Source organism: Rhinolophus hipposideros, assembly GCF_964194185.1.
Source record: "Rhinolophus hipposideros genome assembly, chromosome: 3".
Lineage (NCBI taxonomy): Eukaryota > Metazoa > Chordata > Mammalia > Chiroptera > Rhinolophidae > Rhinolophus > Rhinolophus hipposideros.
The window spans coordinates 46,684,637-46,699,696 of NC_138049.1; the positions used below are offsets into that span (position 1 = coordinate 46,684,637).

The 15,060-nt window shown below is 42.7% G+C and overlaps 1 protein-coding gene across 5 annotated transcripts in view; it reads right to left on the reverse strand.

Moving 5' to 3' along the window:
* Positions 1–15,060, reverse strand: part of LOC308492049 (coiled-coil domain-containing protein 162-like) — a 113,798-nt gene that overhangs the window by 41,404 nt on the left and 57,334 nt on the right. For all 5 annotated transcript variants that reach the window (XM_081036382.1, XM_081036381.1, XM_081036385.1 and 2 more), the window contains 4 exons: positions 14,826–14,991; positions 11,091–11,229; positions 2,693–2,846; positions 710–805 (listed from right to left, as the gene is read on the reverse strand). In XM_081036382.1, coding sequence (XP_080892508.1) covers positions 710–805; positions 2,693–2,846; positions 11,091–11,229; positions 14,826–14,991 — 555 coding nt within the window. The remainder of the gene's footprint in view (positions 1–709; positions 806–2,692; positions 2,847–11,090; positions 11,230–14,825; positions 14,992–15,060) is intronic.

A 15,060-nucleotide genomic window follows, 5' to 3' on the forward strand; every position in this document is an offset into this window, starting at 1 on the left:
TAGGAGGCTATGACTGTTTTTCTTTTAACCATTCTTATTATTTTACTAAAAAAAAAATCCAAAACAAAAAAAAAACCTCACTTTTTGACTTATGGAGAATTTTGAGCATATACAAAGGCAAACAGAATAGTCTCCATCACCCATTCCCAAGAACCATCAACCCAGGGCCAGTCCTGCTCCATCCTCATCACTCCCCACCTCCATATTCTTTTGAAGCAAATTTAGGATTGATTTTCATGTTGTTTTTAATACTTTTTTATAGTTTATATTTTTAAAAATAAGAACATAATGTTTGCTTAAGTAATCAAGGGGAAACACATAATTGAAAGAAATTCTCTTTCTGAGTCCTGCTTAAAGAGTTCTGTTCATAGATGGGTCAGGAGTCACACATCTCTGAGCTACCAGCCTGGGTGTTTCTCTGAGAGGCCCACAGAGTCACTGGGAATGGATGGCCTCTCTCCCAGATCATTAATGGCGACGGGAGTTTCATCTGTGTCTATAACCAAGGTTGAGACCACGATTCTCTTCTGTTTTAATAAAGCATGACTCACCTTGCAGGTGTTGGGTTTACAGCCTCGTTATAAAACATCCTGCTGGTCTCGTAAATGATTCACTGGTCAGAGTGTTGAGGATCTGACCTTTGGACCCGATGACTGCTCTGCAGTCGGCCTGTGGTTGTCTTTGTGACGAGTGGGAAGACCTGTCCTACCTGCATATTATATTCCAGAGTATCTGGGCTGCTACTCATCACTGGAAATGGTCCTCCATCTTCCAGAAATGCTCTCCAAGGGAACAGCACAAATGCCTAAAGGAACCAAATAGTAAACATGATAATGCTGTTCTGTGTCCGTAAGAGACATCTGTAGATGAACAGGATGTCTGTGTCTGCACCCCAAAATACTGCGGGATGATTTATTTATTATGTAGAAGTAGTTCTTGAGGTATAGTCTCCGATGATGCAGAGGAGAGAGTCATAATCTTACTTTGTTTGATAAGATTTAGAAATCTTATTTAACAGAAAGTAGCTAAGCACAGAAGGATACTTAAGACTTCAGTGTAACTAGTCAGCACCAGTGTTCGAAAGTTCCAGAACAGTATACCAGTGGGATATATTTATAACCAACAAACTAAACTTACTTAAGTGTTCTCAGTATTGGGAATCTTAAACACGTATCCTCCATCACCGTTGTGTTCCAGGTGACAGTGCTAAATCAATGCCACAGTGTCACAATGGTTTCCTATCTGCACATCACTGTCCAACAGCCAAAGCACCTCCGACTCCTTGTGGTACCACATGCAGCCCTGGATTCAGTGGGCCTGTCCATCTGACTCCATTCTGCTCTTCTAGACCTGGTAGTGGCTTCCGACAATTCCCAAAGTCGGAGTCAATGCAGGTAGCAGGGAGCCAGGACGTCTGCACCCACCTAATCCCAAATAGCCAAAGGCAGAAGGAACAGGCTCATCGGTCATGGTTCAACCTTATCTTCTGGGTCTAAAAGAGGGTCAAGGCTTGGGCTCGGAGTCATCTTGTGGCTGGGTAAGGTAGAGGTGTGGGACTTATATGGGGCTGATGTTGGCATTACTTGGCTTAGCCTTGTGACATAAAAACATTTTAAGTAGGAGGCTTTAGAGTCAGAAGACCTGGGCTTGTGAGGTGATTTTAAAGATATGCCCACAAATTCTTTGATACTCTTCCTGTGAAGAAGTGGGGTTTAATTCTTCTCCCCTTGAGTATGTGCTGAAATTAGTGACTCATTTCTAATGAAGAGATTATGGCAAAAGTGATAGGATGTCACTTCTGAAATTGGGTAAAAACAAGACTGTGACTTCCATCTTGGGTTTTCTCTCTTGCTCTCTCTTGAGTTGTTCACTCTGGGGGAAGAAGCCATCTGCCATGTTGCGAGGAAGGCTATGAGAAGCCCACATGAATAAGCTTGGAAGTGGACTTTTGATGTCTCCCCGCAGCCATGTGAGTGGGCTTGGACGCAGGTTCTCCTCCGGGAGAGAGCCTTGAGATGACTACAGCACAGGCTAGCCAGCACCTGTATGCAGCTTCCTGACAGATTCTGAGTCAGAACCACCCAGCTAAGTGGCTCCCAGATTCCTGAACCTCAGGAACTAGATGAGATAATGAATGTTGATTGTTTTTTAATCTGCTAAATTTTGAGGTAATCTGTTATGCAGACACAGATAACTGACACAGTTTATGACCTAGTGCTGCAATCTGATCTCTGGTTCTCCTGTACCTTAAATTCCTTAGTTGTAGAAGGTGGGTAATATTGTTGGTGCCTACGCACAATGCTATAGTTTCCAGGATGACATATGCTAGCACAAGTCATAAGCAGGACTGTTCAACTCAGCTGCTGACCTAATTTATGGATTGTAATTGCTATCATGATTATATCACTAAATGGAAAAGATCAAATGTTGGTTTTGCTACCAGCCTTGAGCAGATAAGCCGTTGCCATAATTAGCCTGTTGAGCAGTTAGGAGGCACAAACCCTGACTGGGAATAACAGCTGTTGATGGGGGAATAACTGCTTTCCCATGCCAGTGAAGGGGAGCCAGCTAAGACTGGGCTACATGAGTGCATTTGATAGCCCTGCAAAATTTAAACCAAATGGAAACAAAGTGACAAAATCCCCTATACACAACACACCTTTTATAGGTATAAGAATACCTCTCAACACACCTGGCGGCTCCGTGGATCCAGTGGCTGGGGCAGGCTGAGCTGTGAAGCAAAAATGCTCTTCACCAGAGAGTTGCTCAGTGGTGGCAACCCATGGTACATGCCGTCTGTGACAGACTGGTAGGCAGGAGCGTTTCCAGCTGCCAAAAATGTCCTCCTACCAAAACATGACAGGAATCTCATGAAAAGCAATTACTTAAGCTCCTGAAGCTCAAAACTTTTTCAAAGTGATCGTAGCAAGTTATTAGGTTGGTGCAAAAGTAATTGCGATTTTTGCAATTGTTTTAAACCTTTTAAATCGCAATTACTTTTGCACCAACCTAATAACATTTTGGGATATTAGCAGTTTTCTTCCTTAGCGACCTCATCTTTCATCCTTTCTGGACACATCACCCTTCACTTTCACAATTCACAGGGGAGAGGTAGATATAGTTTAGATTAGCACTGCACTGGAGAACTTCTGCAATTGGAAATGTTCTATATTTGACTGTCCGATATGGTAGCCACTAGAATCGAGCACTTGAAATGTGGCTGCCGCAACTGAGAAATTGAATTTTAAATGTTCTTTCATCTCAATCAATATTAATTGAAAATCTTACATTAAATAGCCACATGTGGCTACTACCTTGGGCAGTTCGGCTGCAGCTCTAACAAAGATATCGATTGTCTGTCGAATTGATTATTTTAAGACCAATAGCTGAGACAACAATTCGTGATATATAAAACCAAATTTTAAATTAAATAATAAGAACCTGGGGTTTGACAGAGAAATATTTTTGTTTTGTTTTGAACAAAACTTGGCTTTGCATATCAAGAACCCAAAATCCTGAAGACCAGAGCATGAAATTTATACCATAAGTCGTAGAGGAAAAAGTATGCATGACAAATTATAATGACTTTCTTGCCTAAAAGGAACTAAAAGTTTAGCAAGCAAGAAAAGACCTTTCTAGAGCTTAGATCTAATGGGTGCCTAAGAAAAGATCCTGACACAGGATAAGGTGGGGGAAGTGTACCCCGGAACAGAAGGGACCTTTCACCTGGATCCTCCATGGGCTCGGCCAGTCTTCCTAAAGCAGACATTAAAAAAAGAGATTAACAATGACTAAGGGAGATGTTAGCACTAATGGAATTGAGGCAGCCTCCCAGAGACTAGTAGACAATCAAAGTGTAGGGGAAAGACCTGGGGGAGTGCCCGAGCCCCCACAAGTGGCTGTCAGGCAGGGTGCTGAGCAGGCCAACCAGCAGAGACGTGGGGTTGGACCAGCTAACCCATGACAGAGATGGGTGGGGATGGCCACTCCTTCCTGACTGCCAGGATGATTTGTAAGCATCTCCAGGAACTTGGATCCCCTCTGAGGGGAATGAAGGACACCGGCCAGACCACAAAATTACTCAAATGAACCACTCACATCTGCCTATGGGAACCAAAAGGTACCACATCCTCTTGGTGCTACAAAGGCTGCCTCCTCCCACAGCCCCTGGTTACTCACTTTGTTCCCAAATGCGATTCCTTTGTGGCCCTGCCTGATGTGTAATGTCCTCTTCCCTTGGGCTGTGAGTATTGGTGACTAATAAACAGCTGTTATCTCATCTGTCCAGTGTTTAGTGTCATGTGTTTGGCCGTCCCCATAACCTTAGGGCAGAATCCCTTCCTCACCAATAGGGTGAATAAGAGGCACTTACAATAAAGGGAAAGGAGATAATCTTGAATTAACTGATTTTAAATGTCAAACTAACCTGTTTTAAACTCTAAGTGTGGCTGACTGACATGGAATTGGAAAGTTTGATCTTGTTGCCATCAGTAGAAGTAGGGGCTTATGAACTCAAGTTCAAAGACAGATAAAGGGAGCTCTGTATTTGCACATCAAATCATTGTACTAGTGCAAAAATCATATTGCTGTTTTTACATTTTAATGAGAATTAACAACAGATAGTTGAGTACTATTATATACTGAGATGGTGGATAAAATAATTGATACATCCTGAGAGCTCAAGGATAAATCTTGGAGTTGTGCAACGGATACGTTGATGTAAGAACATCCAAACCTGTAGAGAATTTTTATAAGTTTATTTGAGCCAAACTGGGGACATCCCGGGAAGCAAGATTTCAAATGCTCTGGAGAATGAGTTTTTCAGTTCTACTTATACATTTGGAATTAAGGAACACAGGAGAGGAGGTGGGAGCACGCAAGGCAGGGGATATCTCTATGACTGGAATACAGGACAGTTAACAAGATTATGTGCTCCCTTGAGGGTGGTTACACATCCTCCGAGGGGTCTGAAAAAGAGGATTACTCTGGCATTTCAAGGGTGTGTTAACCTAGATGCACAAGAATGGACAGGGCTGGCTTATGGCAAAGATAAACCTTTTACTAAAAAGTTACAGTCCTGGGGCGTGACTACCCGCCATGACCTGCCTAGTCAGGAATTTATGATCAGATCACCTTGTGAGATTACTTTCGGTCACTTGAACTTGTCAGATTTATTGCAGAGTCCCTTTTTCATTCACAGATATATAAACATTTTCTCCTATTTCTCCCATTTTTCCAATGGTTTCTTAAGATTCTCAGTGGGCTCTGCCCAGTGAGCCATGACTCACTCAACACCCATGTGACAGTGATGTATCAAACACCTACTATGTACAAGGCACTGTATTAGGACTGTCTGAGATGCAACGATGGGTCTGACCTTCAGCCTAGTAGGGCCCTGGGAGGCAGAGCTCATTATCCAGTTGCTTCTAACCTTCAAATTGTTTAAAACAAAAAAAAAGAAAGAAAGAGAGAGAGAGAGAGAGAGAGAGAGAGAGAGAGAGAGAGAGAGAGAGAGAGAGAAAGACAGAAAGAAAGAAAGAAAGAAAGAAAGAAAGAAAGAAAGAAAGAAAGAAAGAAAGAAAGAAAGAAAGAAAGAAAGAAAAAAAAAAAAAAAGAAAGAAGCAATAGGCCCTAATGGAGTCACTCTTGCTAAGCCCCATTACCAAACCAAAACTTAATAACTAGCCTAATTGCAGCTTCAGCCTCTTCAGGAGAACTTCAACCAATTAGTCTGGAATTTCCTGACCAGTGAGGTAATGTGCCTGATAAGGCCCGTGGCTTTCCCCTAAGGGAAGGTGTCCTTGCCTAAAATAACCCACCCTGTTAACTTCTCTTTTGCCTGCAAAAATCTTCCACTCTGTACAACTCTTCTGTGTGCCCTTCTCGTTCGTTGCTGGATGGGAGGCTGCCCGATTCATGAATCGCTTAATAAAGCCAATTAGGTCCTCAGATTTACTTGACTGAATTTTATTCTTTAACACTCAAGGCACTTTCTACATGCGCCTCTCATGTAGCTTGTATAGATTGTATATATCTACTAAATCAATGGCACCAAAAGGGAGACTATTCTAAAAGAAACATTTTCAGCCCAAATCAAGAGCACAGAAGCACAGTATGCCACACACACTCTCCCTGGTTGGGCTCCTTTCGTGTCATTCCTGCTCTTTCTCTCCAATCCACAGAATTATTTCTCTCAGCCTCTGGGTTCAGCTTTGTTCACATCTTACTTGTTCAATCCTTGACTGTATTATTCATATTTTAAATTGTGTTTTGTGTATTATGCTGTCTTGACACCTTTAAAAAACCTTTCTGGCTGGGGAGAGACTGTTCCTCTCAGAGTTAGCCAAGTCTTGGAGCAAGCAAAGGCCTCAGCAAGCCTTTGATACGCAAACTGACCAATCCAGAGCCATGCCTCCTCTATCTGCCCAGACATCCCAAGAGGGGATATTCCACTGCCTTAATCATCCCAGGGCTAGTGATCAGGCAACTAGCGACCCCTCTTACAAACCAAAGCCCCCGGAAATTATTCCCACTTGCCCATCGTAACCTGTTCACCTTGCCCTGCCTGGCCTTTCCCGGCCTAAGCATTCTCCTGGCTCCTCACTGGCACAGATCCTTGCCCGTATGGCACTGGGTGGTGTGCGTGTTTCTAAGACTTGTGAAAACAGTAAACTTAGTTTTCCTGAGACTCTCCTGTGTCTTCTCTTGGGGCTGCACCTGGCTGATCATCCCGTAAAAGCACACAGAACACTGACATGCTCCCAGCCTGGCAAGTGTGCAGAACTTCGTGACTGTCAAGTGCCAGAAGCAACCACAACTCCCAGCAGAGTTTAAGAGCCCCAAACACGGCTTTGTGCACATACCAGGTCCATTACTTTATGGATTCTTGGAGACTATTCAAAAACTATCAATCCGGTTCAGATGTAAGTGTGACTGCAATGCTAAGCTGCAGAATCATAGATGACGCCATACTCTCTAGGGAGAACAGAGTCAAATGATAGTCGCCGCCACTGGTCCCATCATTGGTTATCTTTTTCCTCACTTTCCTAATTCTCATCTAGGTCACTGCCCTTCATATGGACCATCTCCCTCTAGCAACAGACCTGTTTATTGGGGAGCTGTACCATGCAATGCTATGTAAGGAAAGGGGTCTCAAGATGATACCCCAAATTATTAGCACTAGATCCTCTTTCATTTCCTCCCGCTCCCTGGACCCCAGATTTTGAAATACTTGCTTAATAGCCATTAAGACTTGCTTAATATCCATTAAACATTTTCCTGTTTTTAATTCAGCCTCCGGCCGAAGCTCTGAGCTGCAGGAAAAGATGAAGAAACATGATATCGAGGAAGGAACAGGACTCTTGAGTCAGAGAAACTGTATAAATGCAAATTCTGCCACAGAACAAGCTGTGTGACTCTGTGCAAGTTATGCAACTTCCCTGAATCTCTATTTTCTCATCTGTAAAAATAGTGACAATGATTTGTATCCTATGGAGTTAGTCCATAGTGGGAACTCAACCCACACAACTTCCCCCTCCCCTTACTTCACTCATTCTTACAAGTCCAGTTAAAAACAGAAAGAAAGAAACTTGACATTTTCCAAAGAAAATCTTTTTGCAAATCTTTTTGGCAAATGTGTCTTTTCCATCATACTTTTAGAAATACTGAAAAGGGCTCCCAAGCCCCTGTGACAACTCACTCAGACCCTCAGTTGGTGAATCCCGGCCTGTGCCTCCTGCTGGGTGGGTCTAGGCAGTGCAGCTTGCCAGCAGCACTCAACAAACAGGAAAACCCCTAGGAATGAAAGGTCCGCTGCTGCTTGTGTCAGTGTGCACCTGCCAACTGCCAGCGCCTCGTAAAGTCGGGTCTCCCCAGCAGCCCACTAAAATACCAGAAGAGATGTGCCAAATTCTCCACACTGTTCTGTGACACGCCAGTTGCCTTACTGTCAATAAGCCATCAAGGGTTTCCTAAAGTGCCAATCACCTTGTGTGTGAGAAAACTACATGTAGCATGATCCCAGGCAAGTTGGTTCGAACCAGGGAATTCACAGGGCACATGCTAGAGTTTTTCCTGAATGCAAGGATATCAAAAAGAAAAAGCAAAAAACAAACAAACAAACAAACAAAAAAACCCCAAAACAACAAAATGTGAAACAAAAATCACCTGCAAAGTGGCCTGAGGAGGCCAGGCAAGTTGTGACTCTTCACTTCTCAGACACTGGAGACCAAGACGGTGGTCATGAGGTAGGCCAGCTCCCCTGAGGCCTTCTCTGTGTTTCCCAGAAACCCCCAGATAACCCTGAAGCACACGTTCGTAGATACTCAAACTAGATGAGCATAAAAATAAGAAATGAGGAGAAAAACCTACAGAATAATCAAGGACTGAGACCTTGATTGTTGCTTTCTTTAGCGATCCCTGGATGGACTCCTAAATCAGGCTTACTGCAGGAAGTTGTACCTTCAGGATACTTTTTTGAGTTTCTCCTTTTTACCGTAATCACTCTGAACATCAATACTCCATTCAGATTGGTAGCATTTTTCATACCACATATTTTATCGAGTTCCTTTGAGGGATTTTTTTTCTCCCCCCTCCCTGCATTCTTGAATTGCAAGAGAATTCAACCTTTTAAATCAGGGCTGGCAAACTTTTCCTTAAAGCGTCAGATAGTAAATATTTGCAGCTTTACGGATCATACTGCCTCTGCAGCAAATATTCAACCCTGTGGTGAGAGCAGTCAGAGATAATCCATAAATGAATGGGCATGGCTGTGGTCCATAAAAAGTTCATGGATGGACACTGAAACTTGAATTCCATATAATTTTCATGTGTCACAAAATTCCTTTCTTGATTATTTTTTCCAACCATTTAAATATGTAAAAAGCCTTGGCCAACAGGCCACACAGAATCAGGCAGGGGCCCTATGGGAGTGGTTTGCCAACTCCTGACTTAAATAGATGGGATTGATTAGAACCACTGTACCTTCCAAGCATTTACCTTCAACGCAAATATTTAATTCACCTGAAATTAAAGATAAGCTTAATCCTCAGCCATTTCCTGCACTGTCTAATAAATAACTCCTGCGGGTTGGTGGACATGAGCAGAGGTGAATGATAGGCTCTGAGCAAGGTGATTCCACTGCCACTGGAGGACAGTAGCAATTTCCGTCAGGTCCTTACCCAAGCTTGGCGGAGGGCAGGTCGACAAGGGCACAGGGAATTGTTTGTGCTTAGAAACGTGTATCTATCCTGTAACCCAAGCTGGTCTATGCCACAGAGAAGCAGAAGCCAGATATTAGGTGACTTTACGGGGCCACTGTCCTGTTGTCCTTGAATTACATCCTTCCCTGCCTCCCCCCAGTCTGCGGAAGCATGCTGCTCTCATTTTAGGTAAGAGTTCAGTTCTTTCTTTTCAAACTCTGGAGAAGCCTTCAGTTTACATAAGCACAAAGTTCCCTGGGGTAAACAGTCATATTTGCTCAGAGGTGGTGAGCTCTGGGAAGGGCGAGGGAACTTGCCCAAGCTTCCTGTCTCTTTTGATTATCTAAGGATTTTGCCTTGTTTGCAGGTTCAGCATTAAGTAAAATCAGCAAGAGGGATAAAATTTACTGCTCAGCTTCTCTTTTTCTCCCGCCTCTGGGCTCTGAAATCCCAAGGCAGAAATTGTAAGGGATTTACACAGGGTGAAGGGTCTCAGAGTCTCCTTTTCTATCCACACTACTGCCTGGCATCCATCCTAGCTCTCAGGCTCTGGAGTCAAACGCATCTAGGTTCTAATTCTGGTCCCCAAACTACCCCACCCCCACCAAGAACTTGGAAGAAAAAAGGCAGGAAGAAATGTGATGAATGGAGATAGACTGCCCTGACGGTTCCTTCTGAGGTCTTCTGGAAAATATGCTGACTATACTGAAATCAGACAGAGGGCACCGTGCTCTCCATTCCTGCAGACTGAGTGTGCCAGGACAAAGAAAGCCCTGCACAGCAATTCCTGGGGGGAAATGGAGTTGTTCCCCTGGGAGAACGGTAGCAAGCTGGACCCCACATAACTGATCCAAAAAGAACTTCTGGAGTACGGTCCTATTTCTTCACCTATGTAAATTCCTTGCAAATGCTGACTTGGGCTTTCAGAGCCCAGGTTAGAACCTTGATACCCTACCTGCTTGACTAAGCCATAGCTCAGAAAGTTGTTTGTCAAGAAAAAGAAAACAGATTAGCTTGATTTTCTGTTCCGCTGAATCTACATTCTAAATCCAGCATTCCCTGAGGCTCAGAGTAAAGAAAATGCGGAGCAGAAAGAGAAAATACAGTTCAGTATAATCCCCACATTTCCATTCTCTATGGACACCCACGTTTATGGTAGGAAGTGATTATAATCCGCAGGTAAGAGCACTGCCTTCTGATGTCCCCCTCATTGACTAAATACTCACATGGGGACTTAATCAAAGGAAGTTAATTAATTGTGACAATTTAAGAGTAAGGAGAGAACTTCAGGCCTGACCTCTTCTCTTTCCACACAAAGCTTATTATTTATACTAAAAACATAATGACTCTTAATCCAAACTAGTTTTTCTCATCAGTCATGAGTAATTAACCAAATAAACACTCTTTTTGTATCACAGTACTTAATACCCAGAAGGCCTGAGGTAAGTTTATGTATTTATAAATTTAACTCAAGTAGCCCATTCCCTTGGCTTCAGAAGGACGGTGAAAGTTCTGTTCTCTTGAAAGGTAATTAAGGGCTGAAAAAAGAAAGCCCTTGGAATAAAATTATCTTCAGAAGTATAAAATATGTTATTCCCAATAAAACAACCTGAATATGGAAAGCAGCAATTGTGAAGCAAACTGTCGGTACTTAAACCGTGTTTAATAAAATCAAGATGATTATTATCTGACAAGAAAGAACACATTCCACACCAACGGGCCTCTGGGGCAGAACACATGTGGTAGCCACCAGGTCCTGGGTCAGACTGTGTCCCTGACTATTTTAAGCTCTTTATCTAATCTTGCCAAGGTGGCCTCCCATGATGGCTACCCAGCAACACCTGCCCTGAAAATTTTACGAGGCGGCGGGATTAGGGCTCCAGCCCTTACCGGATGAGGTGCCTCACTGCGGCGTCGAACTGCAGGAACAGAACCTCTCTTCGGAGGAGGAGTGCCTGGGACACCTGGGCGGGGTCTTGGGGGCTCTGGAGGCTGTCAATCATTTTCTGCAGCTCTTGAAGCTCACCCTCTAGAAGATGGACAACATTTCAGTCTGATAGTGTGCAATACAGCCTACTGTAGTGAACCCAGTGAACATACTTTCACCTGCAACACTGTTTACCTAAATGGACTTTTCTTTCTTTCTGGGTATACTAATTATATGTTTTGCAAGACCAGCATAAGCCTTATGTTCTAGAACCCAAGGCCTGACCTATCTTTCCTTCCTTCCTTCCTTCCTCCCTCAGGAAGATAAAAACTTGCTTTGCTTTTCATCATAATAACAACATTCTTTGAAAAGAAAGTTTTAAAATTGACAAGGCTACAGTCTCTAAATAGATTGAAAAAAGGGAAATTACAAGGAATGGGAAAGTATAGGCCTCAGTAGACCTATTAGGGGATTGAAATGACTATAAATTATAAACTAGCACTCATTTCTCATAGCTATGCCATCCAAATCAGCTCTCTCTGTCACTGGCTCATCCTGTTGCTGACTCATGAATTAAAGAAGACTCCAGGCCATCCAAGGCAAGCAAAAATATGCATGCATATATGTACACATGTACACACACACACACACACACACACACACACACACACACACACACTGTGCTAGGAGATTCTCGTCGTTTAAGGAGTATGTGGGGGGATCCTAAAGTGGCTTATTTCTTGGATGCTTACTACAAAAGTAGGCTGGTTATAAATAGATTTACGGTATATGTGTTTTGGATGGAAATTTAAGTTAGAGACTCTTTGGGGCCCTCAGTGCTGGGTTGAGGAAACTGGCCTGGGTCTAGACGGCTGTACTGGAATCTCTTTATGGCCCAGGAAAGGAGCTGGTCAGAATGGGAGAGTACACCAAGAAAATGATGATCCCTTAGTGAGCATATACCCTGTGATTAAAACTCTGTAAAATGTAAAAATGTAAAGTGTATTTGGGCAGAGGCTAGAAGGGAGTAAATGTAAATAAAAATATTTCACTTGTCAAAGTGGTTGGCTTACTGGTAATTTTGCTCTTTACATTATTTCCATTATTGTTTATACAGTGCAATGTGTGTACTTTCACGCAATCACTTCCCAGCCAAACTGTTCTGTGCTGAGAGGTGGCATTTTCATTAAAATACAGATGTGGAGGTGGGGACCACCCTTTCTTTGTTATTTATTGATTTTGCAACCCTCGTTCAGGATTCCCTTTCATTGGGGGACACCCTGCTCAGTGGGAGGGGAGGTGGCAGGCAGAGGCAGGAAAGGCAGGATGGGGCAGGTGGTGATGGCCTTGTGGTTGTGGCGGTAAGGTTGGGAGTAGACCGTGTGCCAGGCAACTTCAGGAAAAAAATGAGCCTTTTCTCCTCCTTTTCCTCAGTAGGGTCCCGTTTGGGAAATCAGAGGAAAAGAGATGAATCACAGTGGCCCTGTCTCCACTGGCTCAGAGGAAGTACACTTTGTTCCTAATTTGTCCCTGGAGTTCCTGAAACATGAAGTGTAATGTGTAGTATCTGGGTTGTAATTGGCCTCCGGATCTTCTACAAGGAAATCACAATGTAAACGCTCACGTTCTGATTACATCCTCTGCTTCATGCTGACTCCAAAGGGAGTTGCTGGCTTTCAAGGAAGGAGAGAATTTGGCCGGGGTCACAGAGCTAGTCCTCTTAGAACTAGTGTCTAAAAACCGCTTCCTCAGGCAAGTGGAGGGACCAAAGCTGAAATCTAGAGTGTCCCTTTAAAAAATATTTTAAAGCAAAAAAGTCTATGGAAGTCATTTTATCTAACTCCAAAGAGCTCGGAGATGGCTGAAAGGAGTTGTGTGAGCACATGAACCGACCCATCTCATTTTTTCACCTTAGTTCTCCTTGCCTCCTCTGGGAAGCAGGCTAGGAATTGAGCTGCTGAGTCTTTTTAAAAAGATGATTATCTTAGAGTAGGATTTTTTTGTCTGTTCAGTTTGCTCTTTATCTATTTTCAGCAAAGCAGAGTATGCAAAACTTTGCACCTTCTCTCTGGAGCCCAATTGTTTCTACTGGCAGCATGACAAGGTATGTGTCTCTAATTGCATACCTCAGAAAGCTGGGCCCTACATATTTCAATGATTTCCGGTTCCTAAGCCTCTAAATAGTAAGAAAGAATTTCCTTCAGCCTGAATTCTAGGTCCTCAACAATTTGGCTTCATTTCCTACTGCTTCTCGGTGTCACACTGGTGGGTGCACCATTCTTTGGACTGGACACGTGCAGTCCTGTCTATTGTCTTTGTCAATGTCCTTTTCTAGTCTTGCCAGGACCATTCTATTTTTCTTCATTGACTCAAGTGAGGGCAAATCCCCCCAAATACCTTCTCTGTGGGGTCTGCCCTCCCAGCTGCTGTAGGACTTCCTGTGTAGTCACTTCCTTTGGACACGTAGCTTTGGCTCTATCTTGCCTGCTACCGTGTTTCCCCAAAAATAAGGCGTAGCTGCACCATCAGCTCTAATGCATCTTTTGGAGCAAAAATTAATATAAGACCCGGTACATATTATATTATGTTATGTTATAATATATTATATTATATTATATTATAGTAAAATAAGAGTGCGTCTTATATTAATTTTTGCTCCAAAAGATGCATTAGAGCTGATGGTCTGGCTACATCTTATTTTCAGGGAAAGAGGGTATCTCATCTCCATATAATAACACCTGTCTCCCCATCTCAAGGGAAGGGATGGCATTTTTCCTGGCCTGTCCTCATTGTGCTGGCTGTTCTCATGCTTTAAAATCCTTACCTACTATGTTATAATATATTGCTATTAATTGTTATATGATTAATGACAAAATTTAGATGGGAGTCAAATTATTAAAATAACAAGATCAGTTTCCCTGACTCTGATAAACTCAGTTTACTAAGCATTTCTGTGTCTTTAATTTACTTTCTGCATTTATTTTAGAACATAGTGCTGAGTTAGAGTTCATGACTTAGCAGTGGGCAGATAAAACTAAACCCTCAGTCATTCTTACTAAAGGACCATTGGGCCACTGTTAGCCAAGAGCTGTCTGCAAGCTTCCTGATGGTGAATGTATGGCTCTGACCTTGCTATATTAGTTCATGAAGGCCAGGAATAGAAAGAGAATAAAAGGACACTAATATATAGTGGGGGTTTATACATCCTTCTAGAAATTTTACATAGATTTTAATTTACAGACTATCTCTGTGAGACAGGTACTATCACCCCCATTTTATAGGTGAACAAACCGAGACCCAGAGAGTAATGTGTCCAGCTTCCAATAACCAAGTGGCACAAGCAGGGTAAAAACCCAGGCCTCCCCACTCCTGACTTGGTGTACTTTGTGGTTTAACTTGTAAATGTGGAATTAATCAGTTTGGAGACTATACAATAAGACTTTCCCTTGGCCCTTCTTATCACTGTTATTTATGAGAAAATATTTCAGTTCTGTCTTTCCAAGTATTAAGAGCTTCTGAGTAATTACTAGGTGGGGGAATTATTTCACAGTGTGTGTGTGTTTCAAATCAGCACGTTGTACACTTTAAATATCTTAAACAATTGTGTAACTTATACTTCAGTAAAGCTGCAAAAAAAAAAAGCTTCATAGGATACTAACTGAATATTGAAGGTAGTTTAATCACCTTTACTTACTTACCAATGCCCTCAGTTCCTCCCCAGTCACCTCTCACAGGGTTAGAACTTCGAGGAAATTCAAAACATGCTGGCCAGTTCCCAAGTTTAGCCAAACTGAAAAGGCAGGCCACAATGTCATGGAAAGGACCGATCAGCTGTAGAGTTAGCTTTAAGGCTCTAAAAGCAGCCTGTGGGGAGATCAATACAAGGAAATAAGTTTTAAACATTTCTAAGAGGCACAGAAAAATATAGGAGCG